Source organism: Mirounga leonina, unplaced genomic scaffold (assembly GCF_011800145.1).
Source record: "Mirounga leonina isolate KUSES-001 unplaced genomic scaffold, KU_Mleo_1.0 Mir_126, whole genome shotgun sequence".
Classification (NCBI taxonomy): domain Eukaryota; kingdom Metazoa; phylum Chordata; class Mammalia; order Carnivora; family Phocidae; genus Mirounga; species Mirounga leonina.
In genome coordinates, this window is record NW_023270314.1 from 16,323,561 (window position 1) to 16,350,220 (window position 26,660).

General features: G+C 41.5%; 1 protein-coding gene across 5 annotated transcripts in view; it reads right to left on the reverse strand.

Annotated features, from left to right (window-relative positions):
• The window catches only part of SRGAP1 (SLIT-ROBO Rho GTPase activating protein 1), a 271,254-nt gene extending 255,763 nt beyond the window's left edge, over positions 1 to 15,491 (reverse strand). For all 5 annotated transcript variants that reach the window (XM_035002229.1, XM_035002228.1, XM_035002230.1 and 2 more), the window contains exon 1: positions 14,909 to 15,491. In XM_035002229.1, the coding sequence (XP_034858120.1) occupies positions 14,909 to 14,975 (67 nt within the window). In that variant the 5' untranslated portion in view covers positions 14,976 to 15,491. The remainder of the gene's footprint in view (positions 1 to 14,908) is intronic.
• Between the last annotated feature and the right edge of the window lie 11,169 nt (positions 15,492 to 26,660).

A 26,660-nucleotide genomic window follows, 5' to 3' on the forward strand; every position in this document is an offset into this window, starting at 1 on the left:
TCTGCCCCTCCCCCCACTCTCTCTCTCTCTTTCTCTCTCTCTCTCTGTAATAAATAAATCTTTAAAAAAAGAAAGGAAAAAAAGAGAGAGAGACTATAATGCTAACTTAACTGCAGGAAGGAGATGTCCCAGCTTCAAACAAGAGGTATCTATTTCTATGTTAGGTATTTGGAGAATGCAGGAAAATGGGTATAATTAAAACTTGAAACTCTAGAAAAACAACCTGGCAATCTTTCAAACATAAACTTTTGGTGACACATGTGAGACTCCCCGTAAACACTGTGAATACAATTGCAGTAGAAGTTCAACTTAAAAATGGAGTGGCCATTTGAAAAGGCATTCATCAGCTCTTTCTTTTTGTAGCAGTGTACCCAGAAAACTCTTGCTGAGGGTCACAAAATCTAACAAATTCCCTTTCTAAAGTTTCAAAACTTGCCAGCTTTCTGTGCCATGTTATCAGTAAGGGATGCACCAGTCATCTGCAATGATGAAGAGAAAAAGGAGAAGTGGGCACAAAGAAGAAATACGAGCAAACTACTCGAGCTCAAAGTCCACCAGAGAACAGCCCTCCACTTTCTGGAGTGTTGCTCAACCTGCGCCTTCGGATGGCTCTTCTGACCTAGCTCTCCTCACCTACCTCTGCCCCAAGGACGGGCAGCAGGCAGCACTCAGTCCTACAATGGTCACACCTTTGGCTATGAATGCCAGACTTTCTCCTGATGCCTGGGGATTATAATTTGACTAGACTGTGCTCGAACTGTAGACAGTCGGTACAAGGCACAAGGAAAAGCCATCAGTGATCCTCACAGGAGAACTTTTGTGAACTACACTGACCGGACACCAAAACAGGTCACCCGGCCAAGACCTCATCACAAGATGAGCAGCCTGACTTCTTCCCACTTGCTCTCCTTGGTAAGTGTTCAGAGGCGTAATTCCATTTTTCAAACATGCTAATTTCACAGCCAGACTAAAATCTGGACTTCCTCAGAAGTGAAAATTGTCTGACTTAAGTATGATAAGCAGACACCTATTGTTCTATCTTAATTGCTAGAGGTCTGAGGGAGGGCGCTGCTTTTGTAAGCCACACCTTCAAAATAATAAAGGCAAAGGGCAAAAATTCAGAGGTCTTCCATAGACCAACTGAGAAAGGGGTGAAAAATGACAGCCCAGAAACTGGAACATCCAGCACTTTGATAATTATTGCGGGAAGCTTTGTAAATGCTCTCGTGATGATGGTTCAGTTACTCTGCTGTGATGCCAAGAAGGATGGAGGGTGCTAACTCTTCCAGGGGGCCCTGGATTATTAAAGGTCTCTGCAGCCAGCTTTTTAGGAGAACTCCAATGGCTGAAATGGGAGAAGTAGTTCTGCAAGAAAGGAGAAACTGTCACCTGCAAACTGCAGGAATGAAAGAGCAGAGTCTGGATGATTAGCAATAGCAAAAACCCAGAGATTCTCCAACAGCAGCTCAGATTATTGATAAAATGTGGATGTTTTCATGCTCTGCCCGTTACTGGGAGTCTTCACTACACATTTCCATCACTAGAAGCCATATATGCTGGAGTTTTCCAAACCTATATGTGAAGAATTTAAAACTGTTAGTGTAATATTATTTGCTCTCTTGTATGTATATCCTCAGTGCATTGATCCTGGATATTATTCTAGGTGGTAAGGACCAGATCCTGTAATACTCTTTAAGAAAAAACACTAGTTCTTCTCAGGGTAACTTAAACTATATATTCTATAGGGTTGTTGTGCTAAAATAGAAATTGATATGGGAAAAATTTTAAATAATTGTCTGAAAGGGGCTAAGGAGAGTAGATATTAAAAGTTCTCATCTCGGGGCACCTGGCCAGCTCACTTAGAAGAGAATGCAACTCTTGATCTTGGGGTTTTGAGTTTGAGTCCCATGTCGGGGACAGAGTTTACTTTAAAAAAGAAAGTTCTTATCACAAAAAAAAAATTCTAACTCTGTGTGGTAATGGATGTTAATTAAACTTACAGTGGTGGTTATTTTGCAATATTTACAACATGCTATTCACCTGAAACTAATGTTATGTCAATTAAATCTCATTAGTAAAAATTATAATATATTGATAGCTTCAAAAGATGAATATTAGACTTCTATTTCCTACAGTATATTCAAGTTAGATAGATGCCCCAGCATGACCCTTCTGGTTAAAACTAAAATGAAGGATAAAGTGTTTTTAAAATATGATTTAATCACATCACCAACTTTCACACAAGAAAGGAATTTTAAAAGCCCCCAAATAAGATGAAGTCCATATAAAATAGATTAATGATAATAAGTGCTATGGAGAGATACAAAGCAGGAGAAGGAGATGGAAAGGGCCAGGTGAGGATGCGGCTTACAATCTTCAATAGTATACAAGAGTTATAACAAAGAAAATCAATGCAATTAAGTTAGAAATCAGTAACGAAATAACTGTATATCTGGAAAATTTTAAACACATTTAAAAAAGAACACGAGTTATGGGCAAAATCATATGATCTCACTGATATGAGGAATTTGAGAAACAAGACAGAGGATCATAGAGGAAGAGAGGGGAAAATGAAACAAGACGAAACCAGAGAGGGAGACAAACCATAAGAGACTCTTAATCTCAGGAAACAAACTGAGGGTTGTTAGTGTGGAGGGGGGGTGGGAGGGAAGGGGTGGCTGGGTGATGGACACTGGGGAGGGTATCTGCTATCGTGAGCACTGTGAATTGTGTAAGACTGATGAATCACAGACCTGTACCCCTGAAACAATACATTATATGTTAATAAAAAAAGATAATAAAAAATAGAAGTCCACAAAAAAAAACAAAAAACAAATAAACAAAAATCATAATGGAAATTAGAAAATGCATAGAACTGAAAGATGACCAAAACACTACATGTAAGACTTTGCAGAATGCAGGTACAGCAGTGCTTAGACAAAATTTTATTCGCTTACATATTTACATTAGAAAAGAAGAAAAATAAATCAAGGAAGCAAAAAACTTGTTCTTTAAAAAACTAATAAAATAATCATACCTCTGGCAAAATCAATCAAGGAAAAAAGGGGAAAAGGCACACAGACAATTGTTATTAATAGAAAAGAGGCATAACTGCAGACTGAAAAGATATGAGAATATTATAAATGATGTTATGCTCATCATTCAGAAAATGTGTAAATGTGGAAGCAATGACAAATGTTTTTTTCTTGATGAAAGCACTAGACCTAGATAACTTTACTGACGAGTCCTACTAAACATTTAAGAGTCAGATAATTCCAATCTTACATGAAATCCTCCAGAGAATAGTAAAAGAAGAAAAAATCCCCAACTAATTTCAAACACTATTACTCTCAGATCACAATGTAATTATATTTTTTTAAAAGATAAATTAAATATCCTCACTTTTTTTGTTTTAATTTAAAAGCATACTCCTATATGCCTCATGGGACAAAGAAGAAACCATTATGAGAAATTAAAAATACTTAGAACTTAATTCTAATAAACTTTGCATATCAAATCTTATGAGATATCACACAGGTGATACTTGAAGGAGAATTACCATAAATATTTATTAGGAACAAAGAACAGATGCCTTTGTTAGGAATAATACTTATATGAGAAATAACATTTATATTAGTAAAGAAATGTATTGTCTTAAATGCTTATAGTACCAAAAAAGGCTAAAAATAAATGCACCATGCATCCAACTTAAGAAAAAATAAAGAAAATAAACCTAAAAAAAATCAGAAAGATGTGGTAAAGATAAAAGCAATAATCGGGCGCCTGAGTGGCTCAGTTGGTTGGGCGACTGCCTTCGGCTTGGGTCATGATCCTGGAGTCCCGGGATTGAGTCCCGCATCGGGCTCCCTGCTCAGCAGGGAGTCTGCTTCTCCCTCTGACCCTCCCCCATCGCATGCTCTCTCTCTCTCATTCTCTCTCACAAATAAATAAATAAATAAAAATCTTTTAAAAAAAAAGCAATAATCAATAAAATAAAACGAAAAACCAGCAAAAACAGACAAACCCCTTTTAAGATTCAGCAAGAGATAAAGCAAAAAAAAATTTTAATAATGTTTTGAATCAATACAGATCAGCCACTTTTAAAAAATAAGAGAATATTATCATTAACATATCAATATATTTGAAAACATTAAATGGACAAATTTCTAGAAAAATATAACTTATCCAAACTGATGCCAGAAGAAATAGAAAGAATAAGTAATCCTGTAACTAATAAAGAAAATGACTAACTGCTGATGAGTTAAAAAGTTCTTATGATGCAGAAGAAATAGAAAGAATAAGTAATCCTATAACTAATAAAGAAAATGACTAACTGCTGATGAGTTAAAAAGTTCTTCACACAAAGTTAATATCTAGACCCAGATATATAGTTCTACCAAAATTGCAAGGAAAGGAATTTTCCAAAATGTCAAACTTCCACAAAGGAGAAAAAGAAGCAATACTCTCTAACACATTCTGTGAGGCTAGAATAAGAGATACGAACCCAGACAAGGACATTATCAGAAAGGAAAACCACAGCCCTGTTTCATTCAAGAATTGAGAGGCAAAACCCCCTAAGTATTGACAAACTGAACCCAACTGTTTTTAACTTATTTTTAATTTTAATTTTTAATTTATTTTATTAACTGGGTTCCACACGGGGCTTGAACTCACAACCCTGAGATTAAGACCTGAGCTGAGATCAAGAGTCAGATGCTTAACTGACTGACCACCCAGGTGCCCCCAACTGTTTTTATATATGTAAAATACAATGATGAAGACAGGTGGGTTTTGTTTTGTTTTCTTTTTAAACTAGGCTCCATGCCCAGGGTGGAGCCCAACATGGGGCTTGAACTCACAACTCTGAGATCAAGGCCTGAGCTGAAATCAAGAATTAGATGCTCAACCGAATGAGCCACCCAGGCACCCCAATACAGGTTTAATTCTGGAATGCAAAGATGGTTTAATAATAGGAAACTTATAAACATTACTCAACACACTAACACATTAAAGAAAATGATATTAATAGATACAAAAAGAAAAAAGATAACATTTAGCCACCTATTAATGATTAAAACCTCAAGTAGTCGAGAAATACTAGAGATTTTACTTAACTTGATGAAGAGTGTATATAATAAACCGAAAACAATCATCATCCTTTAAGGGAGGGGGAGCTTAAAACGATTCCTTCAGGGCACCTGGGTGGCTCAGTTGGTTAAGCGACTGCCTTCGGCTCAGGTCATGATCCTGGAGTCCCGGGATCGAGTCCTGCATCGGGCTCCCTGCTCAGCAGGGAGTCTGCTTCTCCCTCTGACCCTCCCCCCTCTCATGTGCTCTCTCTCTCTCATTCTCTCTCTCAAATAAATAAATAAAATCTTTAAAAAAAAAAAAAAGATTCCTTTAAATCCAGAACAAGAAAAGAATGCCAAAGTCACCACTTTTATTAACTTTGTACTCAATATTCTGCCTAGGGCAAAACTATAAGAAAAATAAATTAAAGCCTTAAAGTCTGGAAAGGGGGAAATAAAATAGTCTTGATTTGCAAGTAATTTTTTTACAAAAAAATAAATAGATATAATACTAGACCAGCAAAAGTGGTTGGATATAAGACTAATATGCTAATGTAAACTGCATTTCTATTTAACAGAAAACAATTAGAACACAATTTTAGAAGAGATCTTATGACTATTAGTAATAAGAATTATAATATATCATGAAATAAATCTAACAAAAACATAGAAAATATAAAACTTTACAGTAAGGTAGTTTATTTTATTTCAAAGATTTTATTTATTTATTTTAGAGAGAAAGAACATGCAAGTAGGGGGAGGGGAAGAAGAGAGAATCTCAAGCAGACTCCATGCTCAGCATGGAGCCCAACATGGGGCTCCATCTCACAACCCCAAGATCATGACCTAAGCAGAAATCAAGAGTTGGACACTTAACCGACTGAGCTACCCAGGTGTCCCTACATTAATATATTTAATTTTTTTAATTTTTAAAAAGATTTTGAGAGAGCATGAGCACAAGAAGGGGGGAAGGGCAGAGAGAGAAGGATAATCAGGCTCCCCACCAAGCAGGATCCTGGGATCACAACCTGAGTTGAAGGCAGACACTTAACCAACTGAGGCACCCAGGCATCCCTTCAGTAAGATATTTTTAAAAAGAACTAAGTAAATGGAGAAATATTCATATTCATGGCTAGGAAGAATTAATATTATATAGACGTTAACTCTCTTCCAGTTGAGTTATGATGTCACACAGTTTCAATCAAAATGCCAGTGCGTTTCCCGGGGAAGGAAAACTGATTCTAAAATGTATTTAGAGGGACACCTGGGTGACTCTGTCTAGTCTGTTCAGCGTCTGACTCTTGGTTTCAGCTCAGGTCATGTTCTCTGGGTGCTGGGACTGAGCCCTGCATTAGGCGCCATGCTCGGCAGGGAGTCTGCTTGAGGATTCTCTCCCTCTCCCTCTGCCCCTTCCCTTGTACATGCACTCGCTCTCTCTCGCTCTCTCTCCAAAATAAATAAATTAATCTTTAAAATGTATTTGGAAAAGAAACGACTAAGATCACCAAGATAATTCTGGAAAAATAAGGAAGGAGGATTTGGCCTACTAGATATAAAGACTCATTATAAAGCGATAGTAATTAAAAGAATGTAATACTGGTGCAAGAAACTACAAATTAACCAGTGAAACACAATAGTATACAGAGATAAACTCAGGTACGTATGAAACTATGATCAAGACATAAGGAGCTGGTCAGTCACTTTTTAAAAGAAGGGACTAGGAGGCACCCTGGCTGGCTCAAGTCAGTACAGCATGCAACACTTGATCTCAGAGCCATGAGCTCAAGCCCCACACTGGGCTTAGAGCTTACTTTAAAAAAATACAGTAAGGAACTATTCAGCAAATGAAGCTAAAAAAAAATTTTTTTTGGTCATCCATATGAAAAGAACTAAAAATATAATCCATAGCTCACAATATGAAAAATAAACTTCAGATGAATTGAAAGCCTATATGTCAAAAGCAAATTTTTAAAACATTTACAAAAGGATATAGACAAATATTCTTCTGACCTCAGAGTAGGGAAAGATTGCTTCAACACCAAACATAAGTTAATAATTGATACATCTGAAAAAATTAAACCTGTTTATCAAGAGATAGCTTTTATAATTTTGAAAGTACAAGCTACAAACAGGGAAAAGATATTTGCAACAGATATAACTGACAAGAGATTAACAATGAGAACACACTAAAAAGAAAACTCACAAATCAGTAAGACAAACTAGCAGATAAATGGGCAAAGAGATGAATAAGTATTTTAGTGACAAAAAACACATAGCCAGTAAACACATGAAAAGATGCTCTATCTTATTAGCAATCAAAGACCTACAAATTAAAACAAAATACAGTTTCACCCCAACAGACGGTCTCTCCAAAAAAGCCTGTCTTTATGCTAATTGCTGGTTGTCCACCAAAATCTTCCTCTCCCTCTGCCGTGGTCATAGAGTTGTAGCCGGAAACCGGGCTGTCTAGGTAGACTATGTTTGCCAGACTCCCTTGCAGCAGATGTGGCCATGTGACTATATTCTCACCAGTTAAATGAATGAAAATTGTCTCGTATATGTCTGGCCTGGGTTTTGAAACACTGAGGCGGGTGCTCCTCAAGACTCATTTTCCTTCCCCCAAGCTAGAACATGGATATACTTAAGATCCAGTTTCAATCAGGCAGTTCCCCAGGTGATGGCAGAGCAACAAGATGAAGAAGACTCAAACAACTTATCGAGGCAAAACAATCCTGGTGGCCTGGATGGCATACCTTCAGAATGTTGTATGAGAGAAAAAGGAAAAAAGGGGGGAAATAAGGGGGAAATAAGGAAACAAGGGAAGGAAAGAAAAAAGGAGAAATCTCTATTTTTACATTATTGTGAGATTCCTGGATTAAACCAGGAAACTTACCAAGGTATCCTGTGGTCCAAAAACACAAGAAGTATAACATATACTAAGAAGGAAAAATAACCAGAAATTCCTCCCATTATGCATTATAGCCTGCAATGTACACGGAGAGCTCAGTCTACTCATGTGAAGCAGCCCCAGCAGTAACCAGCACAGCATGGACACTCATTAACTGTTAGCTTTAGTTGTGACTGTTTTTCATTATTACTATTTCAATGTCCTTTTATAGTCTTTTCTTTTTTTCAATTATTGTAAAATATTTCACCATACCAAAATGTTCTTCAAAAACTATTGGTAATGACTGGATAACATTCCACGTGTATAAGTTAGTTAACCACCCCCAGTGGAATTTAGTTAACCATTCCCCACTGCTGGACATTTAGACTGGTTTTAACTTTACGACATTCTAAAGAAGTTACATGCTTTTTGAATTAAATTTAATTTTGTGGTAATACTTTATTGGACACCCTACATAATTTTGAATGATCACCATGTTAACTTATACTGTAAAGGAATGACAATCCAAATGATTGCTCTACTCATTCAATAAATGTTTGAATGCACTAAAAGGTATGAAAGATACACAAACAATACATTTTATAATCAAAGTACTTTCAGTACACCTGGGTGGCTCAGTTGGTTGGGCGTCCAGCTCCTGGTTTTAGCTGGGGTCGTGATCTTGGGGTCGTGGGATCGAGCCCTGTGTGGAGTCCACGCTGTGGGTGTGGAGCCTGCTTGGAATTCTCTTTCTCTCTCTCTCTCTCTCCCCCTCTCCCTCTTCCTCTCCCCCTGCTCGAGCACTTGAGCGCTCTCTAAAATAAATAAATCTTTTTTTTTAAAGTACTTTCTGTTATATGTCAATTATACTTCAATAAAGCTGGGAAAAAAATCAAAGTATTGTCTCATGAAGCAGAAGCAAATTCACAGTTATAAGTGAATTCTTCATTTCCATATTGATTTAAGAATATATATATTTTTCTCAAGACCATGAAATTAAATCAGTGACTTGATCTGATGTCTTAAGAATCCTTTTTTTTTTTTTTAAGATTTATTTATTTATTTATTTGAGAGAGAGAGAGGGAGAGCATGAGAAGGGGGAGGGTCAGAGGGAGAAGCAGACTCCCTGCTGAGCAGGGAATCCAATGCGGGACTCAATCCCGGGACTCCAGGATCATGTCCTGAGCTGAAGGCAGTGGCTTAACCAACTGAGCCACCCAGGCGCCCAAGGATCCTTTAATAAAAGCCACGGACTATACTACAGTTTCCATTTTCCATACATCACTGAACAAAGGCAAAGAAAATTCAAAGCAAAAGTTGTAAGCAAACACATGGCAGCCCAGGCCCAGTAAATATAACGCTTGTAGGCTGTTACCTGTACTTGGATAAAAAATAATGACAATATAAAATCCACTTATAAGGAGCTGGGAATCTCTCTGGTTTGCCTATCACATTTCCCTTTGTATTTCCACCATGAAACTTGCTCCACTCCATTCCAAAAGTACATGGGACTTTATCAGGATGATTAAAGACTCACCCACTTTGGATCTAGTCAGCTAGCAGACTGGTGATTAGGTATTTGAATTTCAAAAAGCTTATCTCAGTCAGAATGTAACATGAAGCAGTTGAAATGTAAAGAAAACTAAAATTACACAGATAACAAGGACTGATTTTTACTGTCTATTTATTATGTGCCAAGCCTGTGATAAAGCTTTCCACAAATCACCTCGCTGCAACCTTACAAAGAAAGTAAGTACTATTATTATCCCCATTTTATAGATGAAGAAATGGACTCTCAGAGATCACACATGTGATCAATGGCAAAAATCTGTTCTTCAACACCATGTTCTATTTCCTCCCATCTTGAAATACCAACAGGAGCGCAAATATATATGCTGTCAACACACTAGAAAGTAACTGGGGACCAAGAGATAAAAAATACTTTTAAATAACTAAAAATGTCTTCAAATAACTATCCCTAATCCCACTTTCTACCATCAAAAATTTAAAACAAAAATAGAGTGAAGAGACATACAGCTTATTCCCTTTTCTTTACCTTAATTCTTAATTGTCTGAATTGAAGGGAAAATGAGTAGCATGAATGAAATAAGAAAAGGGTCTGGCCACACTACAAAGCAGACTCTCAAACCAGAACCAGAGTTGAAAATGTGTGGCTCCTAAATTGGTCAACACTTCACAAGAGTAAGCCAAGCAACACAGACTGTTAAAGCTGAGATTTGTCATCCTGTAGTACCTGCCAACCGTCACTATATTTCAGGAGGATGCATTTTGCTCAGAAATTTCTCGCAAACTATTCCTTAATATATTTTGAAGTTCATCAAGCTAACCAGGGTTTCTGGGCAACATAAGAGGGCCTATTACAGTAGCTCCAATTAGTCTGACCAAAACTTCAAGCAAGTTACACTTGCACATATTCACCATATTTTTTTCTTGATCCTAAGGCAAGTATGTGAAGCCACTGCCTGCACATTGTGGTTTCTTGAAATGATCTTGGTGAAAAAAAAAAACCAAAAAACTTAGTTACAGTTAATCAATTTAATTAACTCCTCCTGTTAACAGCAGAGGAGTTGCTGTTCTCTTCTAGGTCCAACTACGATTCCTTCAGTGAATGTGAAGTCTAAACAGTGAGGGGCGCCCGGTGGCTCAGTCGGTTAACGTCTGCCTCTGGCTCAGGTCATGATCTCAGGGTCCTGGGATCGAGTCCTGAGTCGGGCTCCCTGCTCAGTGCAGAGTCTGCTTCTCCTTCTCCCTCTGCCCTCCCCACTGCTCATGCTCTCTCTCTCAAATAAATAAATAAAATCTTAAAAAAAAAAGTCTGAACAGTGAAGTGTTCTGTCTCCTGCTCTGCTTTGTGAGGAATCTAAAAGTAAATCATTGTTCCTGAAAACAAGTTCTAGCCCCAGGTAGGTTACAGTTAATTGTGTAACTCTATCATGCTTCCTTTGCATCGTGTAAATGAATGGGTTGGACAGGAAATGTTTAAAGTCCCTCCCAGCTATAAAGTTTTAATTCATAATTTAAGTTGTTGCTGTTTTCTATTACAGGTCAGATGAAAGAACATCAGATGTAGATATAGGTTCTGAATTAGTGATGGCAGCACTTTTTCCTGTTGAAACCTACTGCATGACATGGGGTCACATCAAACTGAATTGGCATTTCCTCACGATCCGTCTGCTACCAAAATGTACTATTTGTAGTTCAGGCAGCAGAGTGGTCGAAGAACAACAGATTTTCTTAGCACTTCCTGTACATATGGCATGTAGATGAGTATGAGATTATCCCTGGGAAAATATTGCAAATAATAGCTGTCAATTCCTAGCAACTAACAACATGCATTATTAAAAACAAACACAACCTCTCACTCAGTCCATGGGTTTCACCTCACAAAATGTGTCTTTTGATTCTTTTGGTTCCCATATGGGAACCAGTATTTTTTTTATATGTGTGCCATGATACTTTTGCTGCAGAATTCAAAAATTGCATAGAATACTAAAATCCAGATGATCTCCAAACCTTCTGTTAGCCAGTTGTTACAATCTATTCCCCTGCTAAGCTTTTTGCCAGATGCTAACAAGCAACATAGTCAACTGGCTTTTGTTTCATACGCTTCTCCAGACAAGCTGGCTTCTTAAGAGCCGCCACAAACAAGAGATTAACTTCTCTGGATTTTAAATCTTTGGGAAGTTGACTAACACACATGCAATAGTCTTTCTTCTCCTAGCTAACACACTCCTTTTAAATTACTGCTTGAGGTCCTTTTGTCCCTGATTTAAACCTATCTATTCCTTGACAACTTGTATAATTCATAATTCTATCCCCTCTTACAATTGTGCCCTATACTTTTCTGAACACGGTTTTTTCCATATTCCTTATTGCATTACATTTTAATTTTCTGAGAACTCAAATGATACACAGTGTTTGTGAATTCATTATTAAAAAAAAAAAAAAGTGAAAGCAAAGATGATTTCCCCACAACCAGGTGGCCAAAAGAAAAGGCAAAAAGCTTGAAATTTTTACTAAGTGATTAATATGAACTGACACAACATCTTCAATCAGACTCAAAGATCGTTAGAACTGAGAGAACCCAAACTCTTCATCTTTTAAGAAAACCAAAAGCCAGAGAGAAGCTATGTGACTTACTCAACATGATGTATCTAACTAGATGGATTTATAGTTTTACACATAAAATTACACATTGTCACCTATGATGGTTCTTTTCACAGTTGAGAATAATTCTATGAAGTCTGTTCCCAAAACATGTGTGGGCAGCCACAGTGGCAAAATCCCATACCTGGAGTCATTCCTTTAGATGAAACCATTATCTCAGAAATTCTGAGATTCGTGCAACTGGTATTACGGAAATGGGAGAGAAAAAGAAAGAACAATACTCCGGAGTATTAAGTTCTAAGTCAGAAGGTTAAAAAAAAAAGCACACCTAATCAAAAATGACTCTTGAAATCACCCATACCCTGAAGTCACCCAGACACTCCAACATATGTGACTTTATTCATTGGGAACAGACCTATGTCTTCTCTTCTGAGTCCAGCACAGCCGGGTTTTCCTTCAGCAATCGAATAGACCACATCTTTTGTTTATCAACAGATGAAATAGTTGGTTGGAATTAAAAGAGGTGGTTGTTCCAAAACCACATACATTTAAGCAGTGGACTAGCACTCTGCTAGGGTAAGGTGCTTACCCTTACAGAGGGACTCAGCAAATAAAACCAGAGTCCTGGACTTCACATCCTTACTAAGGAACCTACTCTCACTGTGCAGGATGGCTTGGCCTCACGCACTATGTCACGGTCATTTTTCTCCCACTCATTTCTTGATTTTGCTTAGAAGTACAGGTGAACTGGTGCCACTGAGGTGGGCATGATCCAACTCCATTGTATTGCCCTATTCCCATAATTGCATATGGATATAATGATCTGGGTTAGAAACAGGAGGAGTGGAAATAGATAAAGTCTGGACACAGGTCCTGATGAGAAGGGCAGGTCAGGTTAGGAAAGAGTCTGAAAGCAGCCTGAAGACTGTAGGTATATGTAAATGAGGAAGGATGAAGAGAATGGAGAAGATCACTTTCTATGGGACAGAACTTGTTCCAAAAATAATCCTCACCACGTTCATAATTTTTTCTTGGATTGGATTTGATAGGCACATTTTAAACATTACAACACATCCCATTTTATTGATTTTTTTAACGTAGAGGGCCTTTATCTCAAGCATATCAGTAGTCATATAACAACAGATTTCACGGTCTGAAAGAAATTAATCATGAGATTATTTTTCATATAAGGACTTGATCATGGACCAATGACTTTAGAACAGAAATAACTAAGCCAATACTTGAAAGTGCATTCTGCCAGTCAGCGCTCCAGGCAGCAAGAAAACCAGACTGCCATCCTTCAAAGATCTACCACAAAGAGCCATGTGGAAAACCTGCACAAGGAATGGTGACTAGGAGTTCCCCCTTAGAATGAAAGGTTTTAGACTGTGTTGCACTCATTAAGAAAGATTCTGCTTCTTAATAAGTTTACCTGTCACTGAGGAAATAATTACTTCTCTGCTAATATAACTTCCATGTCAATGTAACCAGTTCCTGTAAGTATAAATTATATTAATTACAAGCAGTTAAAAATCATTTCCTGAACAACGGTGAGCTCAAATCCATTACTGGGGTTAGCCTAAAGAAACATGAGTCCCTGGGCTTGCACACTACGTCCGTGGCCTTGATGAGTTGGTCCAAATCCACCCTCTAGGTGATGGAGGGTCCCCCTCCAGGTCCTCTCATAGGACTCCAAGCATTTTCACAACTTGACCACACAAAAGAACACCCAGGCTGTTCCTGCCTTTCCCAAAGCAAGTAAGGAATGCCTCCCTCAGCCGCCCTTTTGTAAGACTGTATCTGAAAAAACACAGGTGTCTCCATAGCAATTGTTACTAACTTTGCATTGAATATTCCAAATAACAGCATCAATCTCAACACTCCACCCATTGTCTCAATAGGGAAAACCACCCAGGAGAGACCACAGAAAAGGAAAAACAAAAACAAAAACAAAACCCCAAACACAACAGAGATATGTGTTCATTAAACACTTCGACAGCAACACAAAATACTTGTGCTAGAGAGAAAACCTATTTTTGAAAACCACAAGGCACATTAAGTAAAAATGCTTAATCAACCTTAATTAGGTTCCTTCATTAGTTGACAATGTAAATGGACTGAAACTACTACTTAAACATTCAAACCATTTTACATGCAAGTAGCTTCCTGCAAATGATAAAGCAATATTCCCGTGTGAATGTGAAAGATGGCACTGAATTCTGGCCCATTATAAAGGAGGAGTCAGATTCCACTAGTCCCTGCTTGGCTTAACTGCCAAGCTTTTAGGGAGCTGTTTTATAAAAGGTGGACTCACCCTAATAAATTGTGAACAGTGTAAATGTCTAAAATCGTCCGCACTCAATAAAGCTCTAGACCACTTGGTGTCCGGACTCCTTAAAAAAAAAAAAAAGTACATATATATATATGTATATACATATATATATACATATATATGTGTAATGACAAAGATATCAGTTAAAAAGAATAATGAGGAGGAAGAGGGTAACTGGGCAGGAACCACTAGCTGCCGCCTGCCTCCCATGTGAGTTGCCCGGCTGAAGGTGGTTAAGTTAAAGCCAGTTCTCTAGAGGAGATGCGCTCTGGCAGTCCGGGAAAGCCACCCGGTGTCCAGCTCCCTGTGGGCTTGATGGGACTAGGACGGGGACGGGGACTGGCTTGTACGAACCCCCGGGTGGCTCAACCAGAGGCTCTGGCTGCCCTCACCGCCTTCTTCCAACGCAGCCACCAAGTTAGAAATGCAACTCCTCGAGCACAATGACAAGAAGGCACACAAAAGGAGCAAGGCAGCCGCTCCCATCCTTACCTTTGACTTGACTTTCATACTCGGCTATGATCTCTTTGTCCTTTTTGAATCTGCTCGGAGTGGACATTATCCAGCTGTTCTGGGTCTGCTTTCAGTGGGCAAGTTCTGTTAGGCTGTCACAAACCGGTCTCCTCGGAGAGGCAGAGAGTTGTACTCCCACACACCGGGAACCCAGAGGCAGCACCCACAGGAGGTAAAGGAGGAAGAGGAGGCGGCGGAAAAAAGCAGCGAGCCGAGGACTAGATTAACCCGGGCGCCGGCACCATACTCTCCGGTTCGAGCTGCCGTCGGCGATTCGGCGGGGAGCCGGGCTCGGGGCCGGAGAGGCCCGGCGCGCAGGCAAACTCCGGCGAGCGAGCGGCGGGGGGCGTCTCCCTGCCCACCCCACCCGGAGCCGGCCACTTCCTCTGCGGCCGCTGGGCGGACGCGGGGCTCGCGCCGGCGCTCCGCACCGTTGTTAGGAACCCGCACCGGGCTCACGGGGCAGGGCCGGCAGTGGAGGGCGGGCGCCGCGACCCTCCCTTCCTGCTCCAGCCGCCGGCTCGGGCGCTCGGGGGTCCCACCCGGGCCGGGACGCCGCGGCCGCCGCTCCCCCGTAGGCAAAGGCGGCTGCTAGCGCCCGGGCAGGCGAAAGCAAACGTAATCCTAGAGCGAGTCCCCGCTGCTGGTCGGGAGGGCGGCCGCTGCGCCGCTCGAACGCGTCCTGGGCGCAGCCCCGGCGGAGTTCGGGTCTCGACAGCCGGCGCCGCGAGGGGCCTCTGCTCCTCGGCCACGGGGCGCCGAAGCTCCCTCTTTCTCCTCGTCCCGCTGTCCGCTGCTGCCCCCCGGAGGCCGCCGCTGCCCTGCACACTCGCACGCGCCCCGGGAGGAGCCGCGCCCCCGGCGGCCGCAAAGTTGCCCGCGGCTCCCGGCGCCCAGAGAGCGAGCTGTGGGCGGCGGCGGCGGCGGCGGCGGCCCGACCGGCCGCGCGGGACTCGGCGAACAGGAGCAGGGCTCGCGGGAGGGCGGCGCCGCGGCCCGTGGCCTTCGCCGTCGCCCCCGCCACGCTCGGTGGGGAAACGCCGGCTGGTCCGGGAAGATGGAGGCCTCTCGCGGCCAGCCGCGGCCCCGCCCCGCGCGCCGAGCCCGGGCGGCCGTGGGCAACGCCCCCCGCGCCTCCCCCGGCTGTGGCTCGGCTCGGCTCGGCGCTCGGGGCGGACCGCAGCCCCCGCCGCTGGAAAGCCCCTTCCCGACCAGGGCCGTCTTGGGCCGAGGGAGGGGGTCCTGGAGGGGCTTTTTCCCGAATCCATCGGAGAAATCCAGAGTTGCAGCTGGATTTCTTGACGGGAAGGCATGGGAGTCCAAGATGTTGGACCCCGGTAGGAAATCTGGAGGTTCACTGGATTGTGCACGACTCTGCTGTCAAAAAAAAAAAAAAAAAAAAAAAATCAAAGGAGGGTGAAGCTCTTCAGTCGAGATGGAGAAAAATACCCATCTTGAACACAGTATTCTCCCCATCCTAGAAGTATCCCCGGGAGCTGAGGTGGTGGAAAAGGCGTGGTCACCAGCTTTGTGAGAGACGCAAGACGCAAGACTTGGGACCTTTCCTGTCTTCTTTCTAATCACTTATGACATAGTGTGGGCCTTATCAAAGCGATTGTTCAGAGGCGTGTCCAGTATACAAATGTTTCCCCTGCAAGATCTAAACAGAGTAGGGACTTTTAGACCTTGATCATTCATTCACGTATCCAGTGATCAACTTCGACGTTCTTTTGTGGGCCAAACACCAAGCTAAGAGCTAAGGACTTGGAGATCAGGTCCCTGGTCCCTACCTTAAAGGATCTCAAGGTTTATTGTATAAATAAGTAAATAAAGTACAATAATGCTGTAAGAGAAATACTCGGGACTTTGGGAGCCCTGAGGGGGACAAATGGGCTGCAAGAGGTTTTGAGAGAAGTGGTATTTAAACTGGATTTGAAGAATGACTAGTAAGCAGTTTGCCACCTCAGAGAGTTCCGGAAGGGGTTGGGTTCTAGGGGGAAAAAAGGAACATCATCCTTTGGGGCAATTGGAAATACAGTCACAAAATGTCCTCCACTAAAATACCAGATCTCTCATAGGAGGTGAAAAACATTTTGAAAGTTTAAATATATATTTATGTTTCAACTGATAGTGTGGGCACATTGTTTTTAATTGTACAGCTTTTAAACTTTAATTTAAAAAAATTTTTTTAAGGGGTGCCTGGCTGCCTCAGTCAGTGGGGCATGCAACTCTTGATCTCAGGGTTGGTTGTAGGTTCAAGCCCCAAGTTGGGTGTAGAGATTACTTTAAAAAAAAAATCTTTTAAAAAGTTAATTTTGGGGGGGGGGACGCCTGGGTGGCTCAGTCGTTGAGCGTCTGCCTTCTGCTCAGGTCATGATCCCGGGGTCCTGGGATCGAGCCAAGCATCGGGCTCCCTGCTCAGCGGGAAGCCTGCTTCTCCCTCTCCCACTCCCCCTGCTTGTGTTCCCTCTCTTGCTGTGTCTCTGTCAAATATATAAAATCTTTAAAAAAAAAAAAGTTAATTTTTTTTTTCCATTTTGCCAAAGAAGAGGTTAACTATGGAACTCCTGACTGCCCTAATTTCATGTGGAACTGTCTTATGTAAGAGTGTTCAGTGAAGAACCAGAGTATCTAAAGCAGAGAGGCTCTGAAGGAAGGTCAGGGCCAACTGGGAGAGGCCTCCTGTATAGAGCTCTTGGACACAGTTCTGCAGACAACGGGGAACTTTTTAAGTAGAGAAGTGTCATGATTACATATATGTCTTATAAAGATAACTGTTGGCAGTGTGGAGGGCTGGGTTGGGCATGGGGAGAGAGAGAGATCAGAGATAAGCAGCTTACTTTGGTGATGATTGCAGTCAAATATAAATGTGATTCATATCATCCATCCATGGTGCTACTGGGATTTTATATTTGCACTTGGCAAGTACAACTTGGCAGCAGAAAGTGCAGCCCCTAGAAATGAATTGTTGGCTGAAGCTAACCCTGAACTACTGTGGTAGGCACAAGCCCCAAAGACAGAGTGTCTAGAAGTGAATCCTAGCTCTGCAATTTCCTGATTGAGCTGATAAAAATTACAGCACTTCAGTTCCCTCATCTGTACAATGGGTTAATGCCTAGCTCCTGGGGATGTGATAAGCGCTTACTGAGATAGTCCTTTAAAGAGCTTATAGGTCGGACCATTGTCCATACCCAGAGAATGTTAGTTATCTTTGTGATTATTATCTCAGTCTTAATCTTCTTTGAAAGAACGCTATTTAAAAATCAGAGACAGGGGGCGGGGCGCTTGGCTGGCTCAACCAGAAGAGCCTGTAACTCTTGATATCCGGGAGGTGAGTTCAAGCCCCATGTTAAGTGTAGCAGATTACTTAAATCATTAAAACTTTTTTAAAAGATAAAAAAAAATAAAAATCAGAGACTGTATCTTAAACATCTTTGATTTCATCATGTCCAATAAACCATCAATAAATGTTTTTGAATGTTAATGTCTTAATATCAGTAAATCGCCATCTTACTGTTGTTGGAACTGGGTCCCATCCACTAAACAAAGCATTTTGCATACATTCTTACAAGAACACTACAAAGGTGGATCCCATTGTCCTCATTTTACAGATGAGAAACTAGAAAGCCCAGTAAATGTGTAAAGACCTGGCTGGGCCAGCATTCCAGCAGCCCATATCAGCTTGCCTCCAAAGTGCATTTTCCCAATTTTCTACTCTGCTTCCTGTGAATTTATGGTTCTTTAAACTTGTGAGGCAGGTTCACGTACAGCGAAATGTGTATGACGGGTTCCTGGTTTTCCCTCCATGGATCTCTTCTGATCCAGCCGTGCAGCGTGATTAACAAATCAATTGTTCTTTCCATAGTTTTCTCTTTTTCAGGTTCTCCTCCTCTCTCCCATATTTAGGAGCCCACTTTGCTTCACAAAGCTGGATATGGAGAACGCCTGTGACTTAAAATCCAGAAAGCCAGGGTGAGGCAAGTTTGGGAGACAGGCAACAGTGATTCTAATTCTGTACCTTTGCTCCACCTTGTGGTGGCTGTTTTCTTAGCTGTACAGAAGGAATGGCCCCCTAAAGCTCCCGCCTCCCCAGCCACACTCCTACTCCATGGGGCCCATGATGAGAAGTTTAGAGTGCCTGATAGTAGGATCCCTACTACATATTCAATCACCCTGCTATCTAGTATTTGCCTTTCAGAACCACTCCAGATTTCCAGAAGTACTAGTTAATCTACCATGTGACCATATATCCTGGGAGTAGTTAGGAATATACCCACGGGTCTCTGCAGCCACAAAATAAGCCACGCACCTTGCTACAGTACCACTTTGGCCCAATCCTAAATACCTGAAATCATTTTTAAAAGTTAAGTACAGGGCGCCTGGGTGGCTCAGTCGTTTGGCGTCTGCCTTCGGCTCGGGTCGTGATCCCAGGGTCCTGGGATCGAGTCCCACATCGGGCTCCTTGCTCGGCAGGAAGCCTGCTTCTCCCTCTCCCACCCCCCCTGCTTGTGTTCCTGCTCTCGCTATCTCTCTCTCTGTCAAATAAATAAATAAAATCTTTAAAAAAAAAAAAAGTTAAGTACAAACACATTAAGGAGTCAATGCCAAATTCACACAATTCTTTTAAAATACAGTTTCAGTGTCTCAAAGTAGTTTCACGTCTGAAGTAGGACATTCGGCTACTCCCCTGCCTGTAAGGGATACCTTCTCCTCTGTCTGTTGGGATGGAAAAGTGGGTGAAGCCCCGCCAATAGCCTCAGTTTTATTCTTGGATCCAGCCAGAGCAACAGAACAGCAACTGTTGTGCGTGCATATCTTATGTTGTCTTGACTCGGTGACCCCTTGGCTTCTCAAATTGCTTGCAGTAGTGCTTTCACTGAATTGCATTTTGGTATCATGTCCTGGGGCAGTGTTTTATAAAGTATCATCTTACCACTGATCACCCTCATCAGGATCACCTGGGGAGTCTCTTTAGATTTCAAACATTCAGCACTTACAGCCACATTTCTCCACTTTAATATGCATAGAAATCCCGAGAATCTAGTTAAACTAAGGTCCTGATGCCTTCAGGAGTGAGGCTTGAGATCATGCATTTCTAATAAGCCCCTAGACCATGCCAATAATGCTGTCATAAAGACCACACGCTCCTAGGGTCCAAATTTTGGGTGAGGGGGGAAGTCCCCAGGTGATTCCCATGCGTGAGAACCTTTGCCCAAGGGCAAGGGATACTAAAAGAATATCCTTACAAAACACTAGCTACATTTACTCAAGTAATGTTGATGACATGGTCAAGATTTTTAATTTTTTTTCAGTTTAGTGTATCTCCAAGAAAGTAGACTGTTTTCTCCTCCAAGATAATAAAACTTTTAACTTTTTCATCCATAACATGGGGATAATAATTACCTTCATAGGTTTGTGGCAGGGAATAAATGCAAAGTGTATATAAAGCAGTTAGCACCAAGCCAGGCACATAGGTGATAAATAAATGTTGGTTTTCTGGTCATCATCATCATCATTATTATTTGGTACAAAAAGCTTACTACCAAGTTCATAGCAAGCCCAATCCAGTTATGGAGGACCTTTTGGTGCATTCATGTGTGCCTGTGTACCTCCTTGTTTAAACCTCCTGTGTTAATTGAGAATTTCTTTGGTTTTGATGGGATTGATTTGTAATTTATTAGTTTACTGTATGTCTGCATTTCCTAGACACCACCTCAAATCTTTTATAGAATGATCTCTATAGTCTCTCCCATTCTAATCAACAAATATTTATTGAGTATCTATTCAGTTGCACAATATGACATTGCTGATATTTGACCATTTTTGACATAAAAGATGGCAAAGTTATATGATGCATTGTATTACCATGAGCCCCACACTCTGCAATTGGCATAAACAAAAGTTGACATTAAAAACCCACTTCCAAATATCCAAGTGAAAGCTCCATTGAATCCTACCCAAATCTAGGGAAATCTCATTCATTCGTAGTTTGGATGAGTCCAGTACAGTTTGCCAGGTAGTCAATCAAGAAATATTAATCATTGTTTTAAAGGAAACTTGGCCCATAATTTAACAGCAGCTTGTGGAAATGGACCATATAAATAGCCATTTTCCCTTTTCTGGCAACACAGTAGTAAAGACAAGCTGTCAAAAGATCTTGCCAATTTCATTCTGATGCACTTTCCCTGATAGGGAAGAGGGTAGAATGTAACCATAAAGGTGAGTTTGGATGTGGCCCTGGAAGCCTCAATGCAAGAGATACTAAAAAGAGACAGCAGGAGAGAAAGGATAGAAGAGAAAGATAAAGAAATGAAAGGTCACAGGGAGAGAAAAAGCAAAAGAGAGCAATAAAATGCATAATTCTTCCAAAATGTTCAGTGTATTATTTAGCTCCTCTCCGCCAAAAACACTCATCTCTGATTTTCGAGAAAACTCTTTAAAGCTAAAATAAATGAGGGCTTTTAAATACCTTTAATTTTCTTTGAATAAAACTGCTTTGTAAAGATTTTAACCATCTGCTCTAAATCACCTGTTTCCATTTTGCACAAATCGTTATTAAAAATAGCATTTGCTTTGTGTAATCTCATATTTATAACTTCCAAACACCCACACATCACAGTCTTCTCATTGGAGTGACTATCTTCTGCTTTGAAATTTCCTACAACTTCCCATGTGGTTGCTGCATAATATAAGCGGAATATGAATATTCAATGAGCCCATCCTGATGAAAGTATTAAACCCAATCACTTATATCAAAAAAAAAGGTATTATTACTCAGAGGAAAACAGCCAAAGTTAGACAAGAAATGGCAGCTGCATTTCAGTTATCAGAATCTGAGATGGATTAGTATGTAGAGCAAACCCTAACAAAAAGATTTATTATACCAAGAAGTGCATGTATCTCTAATGCTTGTATTTTAGGAAATGAATAGCAGACTCCACTCCTTCTGCCACTATACTTTGGCAGCAGACATTTCAAGGCTGCCTAATTTTGTTACCTCTTTTGCAGAGAAACCAGCCTATGTAAATGCTCCTCAGGAGTGTAGCAGAGAAGCCAAAGGCTGGTAAATAGAACCCTATTTAAATATAATGGAGGGATGCCTAGGTGGCTCAGTGGCTCAGTTGGTTAAGCCTCTGCCTTTGGCTCGGGTCACGCCCTCTGGGTCCTGGGATCCAGCCCCACGTTGGGCTCCTTGCTCAGTGGGGAGTCTGCTTCTCCCCCTCCCCCCTCCTCCTGCTCATGCTCTCTCTCACTCTCTCAAATAAATGAATGAAATCTTTTAAAAAATAAAATAAATATAATGGAGACACTTGCATGTAAAAGAATGTCAAGGTATAGTTTTTTGTAAAACAAAGATGATTTTTTAAAAAGGATTACCATCTGGGAATATGAGGCCCACAGGCAATGAGGCAATTGAGGGTTATATACCATCTAGAGCTGAGGAGAAAAAGGTGGGGGGCCTGGGGCCTCAAAGGGAAAAAAAGACAATTCACAGGAAGATAAAAAAGAGTAAATACCTGGTAAACAAATGTTTGCTGGACCCTACACAAACAATGGGACACAGAGAGGAATTTTAACAAACTTTACTAAATTCCTTCATGGCTACGACACCTACTTCATATTACTGTAATTATCTACGGTGATAACCCCCTTCCTGGGGCAGGTCCTCTATACAAAATCTTTTAGACAGTTAGGGGGAAGAACAAAGGTTCTTCCTGAGCCTTCTGTTTCTTAACAATAATCAACCTAAAATAACCCGCAAGCCAAAGAGACATATTTTGGGGTGACAAATTATGCCTCTCTACACCCCCTACTCATGGCACCCTAGCATCCCAGGCTTCCTTGGGTCATAGCACATGCTATGCTATGTTTTCATTTATCTATTTGTCTGATCCCACCTCTTACCTGTGAGTCCCCAGAGCGTACTTGAACACTGCTCCTGACGTAAAGTAGATGCTCAATAAATGTCTGTTGAAAAACATGAATGAATGATGACATCCTTTGACAAACTGCACAATTTGGAAATTGTACTGCTTTTGTATTTGCTTAATTTTGATGAGGTGAAATTATCCAAATAAGAATGGTGAACGAAAGTAAAAGACAAAGAGCTCTGACACTTAGAGGAGAAGGAGGATTAGTGTTTGCTGAGCCATCTCAGCTGAGGTCTCTGCGCGTTAAGGTCTGTTCAGTTTGAAGCAACTGACGTGTATTATTTGAAGGAGCCCTGGGTTTAGAGGCAGAAACCGAGGCTCGGCTTCCAGCTCTGTCCTTTGCCTCGTTGACTGTTGTTTTCTCGCCCAGGAAATGGGGAAAGAATATGTGACTTCAGAGCTGTCGGGAGAGGGAGAATGTATTTGAAGTGGTGTCATAAACTTCAGAGTTGTGTACAAAGTGGGATCAGTGAGGGCAGCCTGGGAGAGCCTGACTGAATCAGACAGGGACTCCCACCAGGCCAGGCAGTGGGAGCTTCTCCTGTAGGGGGACGACGGGATGGGGCATCAGACCCTTCAGCCGTCAGCTTGAGCTCAGCATGCATTCACCAAAGGTCAACTGGTATGGCTGGTTTCCTGAAAGTTCAGACTAGTTGCACAAACCCAGGGCAGGCTATCTACGTGGAAATGGGGTTTCCAGATCCATCTGCTTACCCACTATGGGCACAGCCATAGCTGTGGAATAGTGCCAGAGAGCACAGTGGGGTACGACGAGGCAGAGCAGGTAACTGCCCCAGTGGTGTGACTGGAGGGCCCCCTGAGAAGCTCTTTGGCCAAAAAAACCCCCTCCTGTATTGATCTTTCCTTGGTGCTTAGGATTCCTACATTACTCAATCTCTTTGATGGGGACTGACCTCCAGTTTGGAATAAGAAAACCGTGACTACTGTCTGTTATTCTTAACTAGGCCTCCACAAGGATCTGTGGTTTTTCCCCCCAAAACAGCAACAACAATAACAGGTTGGGGGGGTGTGCCTGGCTGGCTCAGTTGGTGGAGCCCTCAGCTCTTGCTCTCAGGGTTGTGGGTTCGAGCCCCACATTCGGTGTAGAGATTACTTAAAAATAAAATCTTTAAATAATAATAATAATAATAATAATAATAATGATAATAACAAGGAACACTCGTTTAGATGTGCGCGGGTGCAGCTCCAAGCACGTAACAGCACTAATTTAATCCTCATCACAGCCCTGTGAGTCTGGCGCGCTCGTTATCATCCCTGTTTTATAGTGAGGGTATTAAGACACAGAGGGTGACAATTCTTTCTCAAGAATGTAGAGCTAGAAAGCAGCAAAGCTGGAATCAGAATCTGGGCAGTCCGGCTCCAGAGTCCAATACTTAACCACAATGCTGTTGACTATGTATTTGTGGCAATGGGACAGAATATACAATACTTCGCTAATTCCCTATTAACAGCTGGTCTGCATCCTTCCTTTTTTTATTTAAGAAATTGTGTTGGGGCACCCGGCTAGCTCAGTCAGAAGAGCATGCAACCCTGGATCTCGGGGTCGTGAGTTTGAGCCCAAAGTTGGGCGTAGAGATTTCTTAAATAAATAAACTTAAGGGACACCTGGGTAGCTCAGTCGGTTAAGCGTCTGCCTTCAGCTCAGGTCATGATCCCAGGGTCCTGGGATCGAGTCCCGCATCGGGCTCCCTGCTCCGCGGGGAGCCTGCTTCTCCCTCTGCCTCTCTCTCTCTCTCTATCTCTCATGAATAAATAAATAAAATCTTTAAAAAAAAAAAAAAACTTAAAAAAAAAGATATTGTGTTTACTCGCTTTTGAATGTCACTATTATAGAATAGGAGGAAATAACCCCTCTGGTCAGTGCTCCCTGTAAGATCAGGGAATCGTTATAGGTATCACTATTTAGCCCACAGTCTCTGAAGAAAGCAAAAAAGAGGCCCAGCCCCTTCCCACAAAAAAAACCACTTTGTCTTCCTTTGAGTGATCACCCACTTGTGCATACTGTGGCTCAGGGGCAGATGGAGGAGAGCCCCTCTCTCCTCTGCCCCCAAAGACCATGCGAATGGAGCCCGTTCCGAACCCTGGACCATTTGGACCATTGCAGGCAGAGAGCAGGAGAAGAACAGGTAATACCCAAAGTTCTTGGTGCTCTTAGTTCAAGATATAAAGGGAAACTGAAACCTTTTGGCGAGTCTCTGCCTTTTTGTGTCCCTTAATTTCTATCTAATTATAATTTTAAAAATATCAAAATAAAGTCTGGGTTTGTGTGGGAAGCCACCCTTAAATCTGGCAGATTCTGAAATACGTGGTCCCTGTATTAGTTAGGGTTCTCCAGAGAAACAGAAGCAAAAGGGCATACATACAGAAAAAGATACATTATGAGGGAAAGGCTCAGGCAGTTATGGAGGCTGAGAAGTCCCACAACTTGCTGTCTGCGAGCAGAGCCCTGTGGAGAAGACATGTACTCAGTCCCAGAGAAGACTGCTGCCAGCTTCTCGTCCTGCCCAGAAGTCATCTAATATTCATCACATTTAATGAGCTAAAGAACATGAAACTCTTTGTAAAGTTGTCATTGTTATCATCAACATTAAATTAGGCTTAGAATATATAAAATCACAAAACATAAAGGGGAGGTTCAAGGATATATATAAACACAATTGGAAATTAGATTTAGACAGACTTAAAATTTTGTTCTTTCACTCTCATGAATAATTTTTTTTATTTTTTTATTTTATTATTATTTTTTTAAAATGTGACCTTAGCAGGGCATCTGGCTGGCTCAGTCAGTAGAGTGCATGACTCTTGATCTCAGCGTTGTGGGTTCAAGCCCCATGTCAAGTGTAGAGATTACTTAAAAAGAAAATTTTTTTTTTTAAAGATTTTTTTAAAATTTATTTATTTGAGAGAGAGAATGAGATAGAGAGCATGAGGGGGGGAGGGTCAGAGGGAGAAGCAGACTCCCTGCCGAGCAGGGAGGCTGATGTGGGACTCGATCCTGGGACTCGAGGATCATGACCTGAGCCGAAGGCAGTGGCTTAACCAACTGAGCCACCCAGGCACCCTAAAAAGAAAATATTTTTAAAATAAATAAATTAAATAAAATGGGGGCTTAGAATGACAGCGCACACTTAAGAAACTTGTATTACAGACAGGAGAAGTGTTGTCTGATAGCAGAGGACTTGATGACCATTTATCTTAGCTATTGAAGGGGAGGGGAAAAAATCCTTTCCTTCCACCCCTTTAGGTTCTTAGCTAGAGCTCTGTACCAAAAGACAGATTAATAAGAGAAAAGCCTACAAATCTACTTAAAGTAAGTTTCGTGTGACATGGAAGCCTTCATAAGGAAAATAAGACCTGGGCACTTTTTAAAAAGATTTATTTATTTATTTTAGAGAAAGAGCAAGAGAGTGGGGGGAGGGGCAGAGCAGACACCCCACTGAGAATAGAGCCCAACAAGGGCTTGATGTGGGGCCTTGATCTCACGACCCTGAGATCATGACCTGAGCCAAAATCAAGAGTTGGCTGCTTAACTGACTGAGCCACCCTGTTCCTTCAGATTCCTCTCCATTTTGGGGGATAAGGATCCTGGTAAGGGAAGGGAGTCTCTCATATGAAAGTCTAATGGTCTGCTTTACGGGAAGATCAGAGAATCCTTCCAGCACCTGCCATTTTTCAACTTCCCTCAGCTTAAAATATTTAGTAGGCCAAGATGCCTTATTTTGGCATCGCACATCCTGAACTCCATCACTACTGATTGTGTGTACAATCCCTGAGAGTCC